Genomic DNA, 9,966 nt, shown 5'->3' on the forward strand with positions numbered 1-9,966 from the left:
GCGAGGCACCGGCCCGATGACAGAACCAAGCACAGCCAGCCAAAAATCCCAGCATCTCACGATCGCGATGCACAGTCGAAACCCCTACTAGCACGGACGTGACACAAAGGCCAGCTGACCACCTGATTGCACGGCGCGGCACGGAGGCACCGGCCAGATTACCACCTGCTCGTGCATGGACGTGGCATAAAGGCTGGCCGACGACACTTGCTCAAGCACGGACACGACCCAAAGGCTAACCAGCAACACCTGCTCACGCACGGACGCGACTCGAAGGTCGACCGGCGACACCTGCTCACACACGGACGCGACCGGAAGGCCGGCCAGCGACACCTGCTCACACACGGACGCGACCCAAAGGCCGGCCGGGGACACCTGCTCACGCATGGACGCGACCCGAAGGCCGATCAGGGACACCTGCTCACGCACGGACGGGACCCGAAGGCCGACCGGCGACACCTGCTCACGCACGGATGCGACCCGAAGGCTGGCCGGCGACACCTGCTCACGCACAGACGCGACCTGAAGGCCGATCGGCGACACCTGCTCATGCACGGACATGACCCGAAGGCTGGCCAGTGACACCTGCTCACACACAGACGTGACCCGAAGGCCAGCCGGCGACTCCTGCTCATGCACGGACACGACCCGAAGGCCGGTCGGCACCCCTGTAGCAGAAAGGAGGGGAATGGGGCAGCTATTGTCGTGACCCACCGGCAACGACGACGGCCACCATGGTGCTCCAAGCAAGAAAGAAACGGTGACGGCAGAGGAGGGGATTGAGATGACTCTTTCTCTCTCTTCTCCTTCTCTCTAGCTCTATCTCGGATCCGTCCTCCCCCTACCCCGAGCACCCTATATAGCGGCGGCTATGGTTCCCCCACGCGGCGAAATTGGATCAAGTCCGTTGGGGAAGGGATAAGGAGGGAGAGGATAAGCATGGGGAGGAGCAAGCTGGAAGAGGGGGCGGCGTGACTCAGGCGCAGGGTGAGTGCAGCCGAGGCGCACGCTCGGGCGCGAGGCCTAGGGAGCAGAGAGAGGAAAGGGGAGAGCGGGGAAGGAGAGAGCGGGGAAGGAGAGAGCGAGCTGGCTTGGCTAGACGTGTGTGGAGACGGTGGTGTGGCTCTAGCGTAGGCACGGGAGGCAGCGATGCAAGCGAGAGAGAGGAGAAGAACATGCGTTCGAACACCCTAAGGCAGCAGCCAGGTGAGAGGATAAGGAGAGGGGCAGCGGGCCGGGTCGGTCGAGAGAGGAGAGAAGGCTGGGCTGGCCCATAAGGCATTTTTTTCTCTTTTTTTTCTTTTTCATATATATGTACATGTATATTGGTGTAAATATACGTCAAATGGCATCGTACAATTTGATTGCTAAGAATGCTAATTGGTAGCTGTCTACTTTAAATCTTGTTATTATTTATTATTTATGGTTATAAATAAACTAATTTTATAATCCAGGCTTGCCACTGCCGATGTACCCGTCCGGGAGAAAAAATTTCTCTCAAGACATAACCTGTTCTTTGGATTTTGGAACAAGACTGGCCTGGGTGATGATCTGGATGAGTGCCCGACCCATGCTAGTGATGAGCAAGAAGCTAAGATCATAGGTGGCTGGTGAAAAAAAGCTGTCCATGCTGACCTGTTCTTGTTTAGTGGTTGCTGACCCAGCAATCTGAGCTGAGGTCCTATCATCCCATCATCACGCCGTCAACCCATTCCGCACATATCCCTCCACACGACCTAACAAAAGATCTAAGGATGTATCCATTAGATTCTTTAAAATTTTATTTTTTATAATATTATTATAATATCTTTTAATACTATTATAACATCTCTTATTTTTTTATCTCCTGCAGCTACCATATTTTTTTACTTTTATTAATCTCCTTCTTCCCTCGAACCTACAAGCATACTCAGTAAACATTGTTGAGCGGCGAAGAGAGAATCAGTAAATTTGAGGCACTACTTGCTACAGTATGGCCGGCTACAACACTGTAGCATAGAAAAACACCATTGCTCACCCTATCGGCAAATGGTGTTGGCACAGTATTTTGCAGGTTGAAACTCGACTCTGTTGAAGTTGGTCTAAAAAGTAAAATAAAATTTCTAGTAATATCTACAGTATCTTCCATTTTACCTCGATTTCCCGGTGAATTTTTCATGTCTTATTGTGTCTCCCTTTTTTACTCCCTGGAATGGAATGCAATCATTTTGCCAAGTGGGTTGCAATCAGGGGTTGCTTGAATTAAGAAAGAAAGATGGTGCATGGTGATGGTCTCTTTCTTGTACTATGATGAAATGTGAGGCACTGGAATCATCATCCTCTCATCATAATCATTGAGAAAGAAATTATCTACTATATTATTATTTTAACGTTACAAGGAGCTATTATATTCGCTCTCAAGCAGTAGCGGACATAGCCCAAAAATAAACTAGGTATAATAATGATGGGACCTTTACAACTTTATGAAAATAGGAATAAGTTCGCTAAAGCCCATTAAAAAAAAGAATTAGAACAGGCCTCTAGGTTGGGTCCGATAATGCTCTCAAGGTTATGAAATTATCACGTTAATAAAAAAATTAAATTCATTATTATTATGAATATCTAATGGTCTAGATTAAATCAAAGAGTACATATCAAATATCTAAATTTAGAATTGAAAAATATAGAAAATTAGTTGTTGGATTTCTATACGGTTTGGAAAGCAAAATATCTAAATAAAAACTCTAAATAAAATAAATAACAATTAAAATTGGGGTTAGAATAGAAAAAAGAAGGATCCATATCAAATATAGTTTTTTTAAAAAAAATCAAATTATTATAAAATCAAATACATAAATAAAGAGTCCATGTAAAATACAATTAATAGCTAAAATTCATAATAAAAAATTAAAAGTATAGAAAATTATCAGTTTGATTTCCATACAGTTTGAGAAGTAAAATATAAAAAAAGTCCAAATAAATAAAGTTAATAATAATGAGTCCAAATAAAAAGAAGGATCCATATCAAATATAGTCTGAAAAAAAAAATCGAATTATTATAAAAATCAAATACCTAAATAAAATATCCATGTAAAATACAATTAATCAATATCTAGATTTATAATAATAAATAATGAATTTTTAATAATTTTATTAAGATAATAGATTAAGAAACATCATGTAGCACATGGCATCAAACAGGCAAGGCACAACACGCAAGTATTCTGATTTTGGTTAGGTTGGCTACACCTGAAACACAATTTTAGCAGTTGATCAAAACATATATGAATCAAATCAATATATATATGATTCGAGTACAAGTTTAGAGAATAAATAGTTTTCTTTTTCACTAACATAATTTTTATCTCTTCTTCTAATTTTATATATTTTGTAACTAAATGGTGCTAACCTCGGAAAAAAACTAAAGAGACAAATTTTTAATAAAAAGTTAACGTGACGAAATATTGCAACGAGATTAGGCACGCTATTAACGTAATTCACATTGCTAGTTTTCTTTTAATGAGAAATGAGGATGGCAATTGGTAAACAACATCTGTTCATACTTGCCACTCGAGTTGAAGCTCAATCAACTTACATACATGTAAGAGGAGTAAGTAGCCTGTGCAATTTCTATTTATTGTAACCATTAAAATTACAACTAGACGTAGGAGGAAGAAGTAGAAGGGACAAACAAATCACCATTTGAAAAGTGGAGATCACAAGAAAAACCTAATAATGGCTAGTGGCTAATGGTGCCGCGTCTGCCGAGCGGCCACAGCTTGCTCAGCACCCGCTTCGGCTTCCCGGCCGGGATGGCGCAGAACGCCCTGAACCTCAGCGACGCGCTGCGCGCCAGCCCGGCCTTGCGCTCGAATTCGTCGGCGGCGTGGTCATCGTCGTCGTCCTCCTCCAGCTTCATCCGCAGCGTGGCGATCTTGGACGCCGCACGCCGGAGACCCTCCACGCTCCAGTCGTCGCCCGGGGACGCGCCGGACGCGAGCGCCCGGAGCCGCTGCTCGTCGACGCGGTCGGTCTCGTCGTCCTCCGACGACCCAGACTTGGACAACAGCGCTCGGATGTTGCTCGGCAGGTCCGTGGCGACGGCGGCGTGGCCTCCCAACAGCGCCGCCGCGCGAGCGTGCTCGAAGAAGAGCACCTGCACGACCACGCGGAGCGGGAGCAGCTCGTTCTGCGCCGCGTGCGCGCACGACTTCTCCGACAGCTTCCGGCAGTTGAGCACTCGGCACAGCCGCTTTCTGGCGCTCTTGCTCATCTCCGGATGCGCCTGTTGCAAAAAAAAAAAAGTAACAAAAAAGCATAAGCTAGTCAGATTAGAGCAATGTTTAAGCACATAAAAGCTGCACATAATCCAACGTTAAGATTTTTATAACCATGGAAATGAAGGAGTGATAAAAGAACTCACCTTGAGGTACGTGTCGACGACTTTGTAGAGGCCATCGTTCTCAGGCCGGGCGCTGTCTGGCAGGGCCTCGGCAATGGCGAGCAGCTTGTCCAGCGGCAGGTTGGGGTCCTTGGCCACCTCCACCAAGAATCCATCCACCAGCCTGCCCACCCTCACAAGCACGCCCGGCGAAACGGGCGCGGCCGACAGGGACCGACGTGAGCCGTCGAAGCTCACGCTCTCTGCCGAGCGTGACCGCCGATGCCCGGCTGAGTGCGCTGGGCTGTCGTCGGGGCTCCCATAGAGAGCCAGCGGCGCCGGCGGCGGTGCGGCCGCCGCGTGTCGCAGCGCGAACTCGTCGACGATGGCCGCCACAGCGTTCACGTCGTACAGCGTCTCGCTGACGCAGGACAGCGACGGGATCAGCAGGTCGGCGACGCTGGCCTCCTCGAGTTGCCACGCCACCCTCCTCACGAGCTCCGCCTTGGACGCCGCGGACGCGCTCAGGATGTTGGCCGCCTTGAGGAGCTTGAGCAGGAAGCCGCATGACACGGCGTCCCTCTCCGCCGGGAGCAGGCTCACGATCTTCTCAAGCAAGAGGCGATGCTTCGTGGTGATCTGCTTCACGCTGGCGTCGGCGTCGTCGGCAATGCCGGCTTCGTCAAACGGCTGGTCCGCGGAGAGCCCGTCCTTGGCGACGTTCGGCAGCCACCGCCGCGCGTACGCCTTTAGCGCATCGCCGACAGTCTTCTCGTGGACGGCGCCAGTCGCCTTGACTGCCACCATGATGCGCCAGAACAGGTCGACGCCGAGCTCGGCGATGTCGTGCGCCCACCACGGCGACACCGACGTCGACCTGGCGGGCAAGGCAGTGTCGGGGCTGGTGATGAGGGCGGCCACGGCGTCCACGCAGCGGGACGTGAGGCCGAGGTCCTCGCAGAGCGGGGCATAGTGGCGCGTGGAGTGGAGCACGCCGAGCGCGTCCTTCCAACGGCGGAGGAGGCAGGAGGCGAGGAACGCGTCGAGCTTGGCGGCGAGGTTACCGCGGTCGGCGGCCTCGGACATGCCGAGGTGCGCGGCCGCGCACCGGAGCGGGACGAGGTTGCGCGCGCTCACCGTGACAGTGATGCCGTAGCAGAACTTGGCGCAGGCCTCGAACGCCTCCGCACCGCCCGGGAAGCCCTGTAGCTCGACGGCGTCGCCGCCGCCAGAGTCGGCGCAGAGCGCTTGCAGAAGCATGCATTTCGAGAGCAGCGGAAACTGTGGCGTTCACACACAACACAATGCCAAGAAACCAAGAAATTCAGATATGGCATTCAAAATCAAGGAAACTCAGGAACAAAATTGCAACAAATGCTCATTCCATCAAGGAGCTTTCCGAGAAGGAATTAACGATGTGACCATGGTGCAGAAGGATTCAGTTCTTGAATAATGCATATGAAAACTGAAACAAACGGGAATCTTTGCTCCTCCCATTACCTTGTGGAGGTGATACACGCGGTTATCCACCAGGATTTGCAGGTCAGTGGCCACCTCTGTGCAGGCAGACCTGGAAGCAGAACGACACCACACAATCAGACAACACGAGCACCACGAACACACACACACACAGAATCCGGAAGCGAAACCTAACAAGATCGCAATCACAGCGCGCACCTCACGGAGTCAGATGTGAAGAAGGTGTCAGGCCGGGTGCCAAGTTTCATGAACTTCATCCTGGCCAAGCAAGCCCCTAGCCTCACTTACTAAAAACGGGGTCTGAAACTTTCACTAGGAGCCGGAGGTTCGTTACAACCACTAGTGACCTAACTTCGTGTAGAGCCCTTGGAAATGGCTCTTTGATGGCTCTACTTATATAATGGCAAGGTGGTTGGGGGGAGGAGAGAGAAAGGGAGGGGTCTAAACATGGAATGCTAGATGCAAGAAATTTTCCAATAATTTATTCTCCTAATCTGACGTGTCCTCAAATTCGATCAGAGTTAGGGAATATGCAGTGCAACTATGTATAATGAAGTATAGACCACTGATGAACTAGTGCTTAGTCCTCTAGAAAGAAACCTTGAGTGCTTGCAAGAAGGCTGCATCATCAGTCTTGAATTGGGATTGGGATTGGAATCAGAGATGCGAAACAGGGACCAGAGTGGCCATGCAAAAGTCAAGATGGATGTGCTCAGAAATGAGTAGGATCTTGCAGGTTTGTGCTGGGGATCAGATGAGCAGGATGGGATCCTAGTTGCAGGGTTTGGCAGGCTCACCAACTAATGCGTGTTCTTGTGTCATAGACTCGTAGTACAATGATTAACTGAATTTCACCCTTGTTATCTGTCTTTACTTAGGGGCTACTGAACCAAATCATGGATGAAAAGTTGCATGGAAAAGCAGGAATTTTCCCTGCACCTTGTAACCATTTTTCCCCCTTCCCAAATCAATGAAAATAGCAGCTCTCCTGCTTGTTTTCAAAGTAAAAAAGAAGTAATTTCTTCTCTAGATGTTCTTTATGGAGATAACCTATTAGTCTAGTCTTATCGATTTCATTAGCGTTTTCGGCGTCTTTTCGTTAGCGGCTAAGGTTAGGCGGGCAATGTTTGAGTACTTGCTTTGTTAAATGGAATGCAGCGCCTTTGATGCAAACCTTCCTTTCCGCCACTAAACTAAAGATGCAGACAGTGCGTGGTCCGGAAGCAGGAATACTAGAAAAAGGTTGGGCGGTCAGGTGTGTTCATCCTCTGCTGCCAAACCTATCTATGATTTTTCCAATTCCAATCGAAACTTACGAAACTCCAACCAGAATTTAGGTTCCGGTGGGTCCTTCACTTGCCATATTCACATTGGCAAGTTACGGTCTCTGCAGGAATTACGCCTGCCTCTGCTGGATCCTGCATAAGATGCATCTCATTTAAAGGAGTATCATCAGAGTGAAAAACGGTTAGGCAACACTAGGGCATCCGGGTCAAAATTCTGTTTACCATACACAAGATGTCGAGAGCAGAACTCTGTAATTCTCCTCGTGGCGATGGGCAATATAAAACTATTGTATATAAATATCTTATACGTATTTAGATCCGCTAGGGTTTCCTTATGTATCTTATATGTAGTTTTAGATCCTCTATTGTATAAAACTATTGTATCTTATACATATTTAGATCAGCAAAGGTTTTCTATATTTTCAGAATATACGTCTACACCTAAGAAATGAATCTTTAAACATATAAAAATTACTCGTAGGTATTAGAATATTTTATAAACAAAGAAGTTTATCTACAATAAGAACGTAATCATTTATGATAGAAGTTCGAATGCTACACGATAACCACATATATATATACGGAAAACAAGACGCAAGCCTATTTCCCAAGCCTATAAAAGCCTCAAGTGCACCACTAGCTATGAAACTTATGTACTCATGATCTACATCAACATCTCATTAAGACTGCACGCAAAGATTCCTCGATTAGGTTTAGATCACATTTACACTAGCTAAGATCTTTTATAATTTATCTCGAAGATCAATATAAGACAGTAAGACATATGGCTATTATCCTTTATAAGGCCTGACCTGTATAATCTACATGTTTTAGCGTACAATTTGATTACAAAGAGTATCATTTACGTATTCATAAGGTCGGTGGTTTAATAATTATCGACACCTTTTTTTTCAAGAGAATGAGTTCAGTTCTTCAAAGGGCTGAACTTCTGTGAGTTCCACAGTGCATTCATTCAATTAATGAGTTCAGCTCTATCGACTACAATGTGTTTGTTGTAAGGTTGCCTGGACGACTCTTCAAATTTGCTTTTCTGCGTTCGCCGTACCAATCAAGAATTTATAAACTCACTCTCCTTTCATTTTACGATCTTGAAATTTGTGAGACCAATGGAATGGAGAATTTATAGACTCACTCTGCTTTCGGTGCACAATCTTGAAATATTTTTCGACAGGCTAAGCGAAGCATATGTTATGATCCCTGTATTGCTAATCTGTCCTCATGCATCAGGCTCTCTTGTCTCTTCCGACGACCCATGCGTCGGATCAAGCGCCGGCTGCCACCTGGTACTTCCCTCTTTTTAACATGGAGCGCAAGAAGATCCGGCCATTTCAGGGAATTCAGAGCTCACACTCCCATGACCAATGAAATAGAAATACTATCTGTCATATCCAATGTGAGGGAGCTGACCTGAAAACTGCTAGTCCGAGGGTTTGCCCTCGCTCTTCAAAGGCTGAGACCACGCATGTAGATACTGTAACTTCTAGTCACGCCTCGCCGGACCATTTCATCGGTTAATGAGACCATCAATTTAGTCTACTGGACTTTGCCTCAGCTTGTCTGCGATGTGGTGGGCAGGCTTGCAAGTTCTGGAAGATCGCTCAGGATGGAAAATGGTACTGCTGGCATATAGTATTCCAGTTGGCTATATAAACTACTCCTACCTGAAGCTTCTCATTCCTTCAAAACTAGTACAGTAGTAGTATACACACTCCATGGCCATTCGTAGCTGGTGAGCTGAAGATCTCCATGGGATAGTTTATGCGAGGGTAGCATTGGCGTAGCACCTGTAGTCATGGTTAGGAGGCCAGGTGGTCGTCATAGCAGGGCGGCACGTAGTCCCTAGGTTCCTTTTGCCTCTTCTTCTTGCTTCAAGCTTTCTTCATTCCCTATTCTGACCCTCCGAAATTTAGGTCCCCGCATAGGTCTCTTTGTGATCAGATACAACACCACAAGATAATTTTAACTTTGTTGTAGGTGTTTAAATCTATATATAGCATGCAGTGACAGCTGCTTGCGGCGACTTGGACCGGATCGTCTCGCTTCTCGTAGAGAAACCTGACGAGGCGAGTGGTGCAGAGCGGGTGCTTCGCCACACAAAGATGCATTGGAGCAGCGCCGATCGAGGAGGAAATGTGTGTGCCCCAACGTGATTCGGCCCGTGTTGCTTAAGCCTTGGCCCATGCAAACCCGAAGCGGCTCCGCGCCCACGCGCGCGGCGGCGCGCTGGCTTAGGATGTGCTACGCATGGGCCGAACTCATGTGGCCTGGCTCGACCGGGTTGGGTTCTGATAGGCTCATGTGAGTGCCACTGTAGCACCGTACATCTGTACAAGGGCTCGATTCCGGTAATACTCTTCATCTGCCACAAACTTGCCCGTAGAATATCATCGCATCATCTCCACAAGGGAGACAGCATAGAACTTCGCTCTTTTGTCTCCAAATAAAGTACAACTTCACTCCTCGTAGTTCAAAATAGACGTCTTTTAGAAGGTTAGTGTTCGTATGCAATGTGTCGTGTTGGTTCATAAGTTAGTAGTTGACACAAGACACCTTTATTTGTTGTCTATCGATAGTAGTATTAGAGATGCAACTATAAAATCAATAGGCAGAAAAGAAACGTGTGAAAAACAACCAGAATGCTACTCAGCTTACGATAGTTAACCTGCATATCTGTCGGATGATGAACTTCTTGAGCGAGGATTCTAGCTATTTTTTTTTAATTTGGTCGGAGGATGATTCTGAATCTGTCTTGGGCGCGGAGTAGACACGCGTGTATGGAATCTAGTCGGGACGGATGATCGTCGGCTGGTGGACAAGGGA

At 47.5% G+C, this 9,966-nt stretch overlaps 1 protein-coding gene across 1 annotated transcript; it reads right to left on the reverse strand.

The window, feature by feature from the left end:
• Positions 1-3,536: 3,536 nt before the first annotated feature.
• On the reverse strand, positions 3,537-6,564 carry LOC133921849 (BTB/POZ domain-containing protein At1g67900-like). Its single transcript, XM_062366901.1, has 4 exons — positions 6,038-6,564; positions 5,861-5,930; positions 4,403-5,641; positions 3,537-4,264 (listed from the first exon to the last, which is right to left on the reverse strand). The coding sequence occupies exons 1-4, from the start codon at positions 6,094-6,096 to the stop codon at positions 3,719-3,721; spliced, it is 1,914 nt and encodes a 637-aa protein (XP_062222885.1). The 5' UTR covers positions 6,097-6,564; the 3' UTR covers positions 3,537-3,718.
• Between the last annotated feature and the right edge of the window lie 3,402 nt (positions 6,565-9,966).

Source organism: Phragmites australis, chromosome 6, assembly GCF_958298935.1.
Source record: "Phragmites australis chromosome 6, lpPhrAust1.1, whole genome shotgun sequence".
NCBI lineage: Eukaryota > Viridiplantae > Streptophyta > Magnoliopsida > Poales > Poaceae > Phragmites > Phragmites australis.

Coding starts and splice junctions, on each gene's coding strand:
- LOC133921849 (XM_062366901.1), bottom strand. CDS start 6,096: ATGAAGTTCATGAAACTTGGCACCCGGCCTGACACCTTCTTCACATCT. Junction 5,931..6,037: donor TTCACATCTGACTCCGTGAG/GTGCGCGCTGTG, acceptor TTCTGCTTCCAG/GTCTGCCTGCACAGAGGTGG. Junction 5,642..5,860: donor GCGTGTATCACCTCCACAAG/GTAATGGGAGGA, acceptor TGAACGCCACAG/TTTCCGCTGCTCTCGAAATG.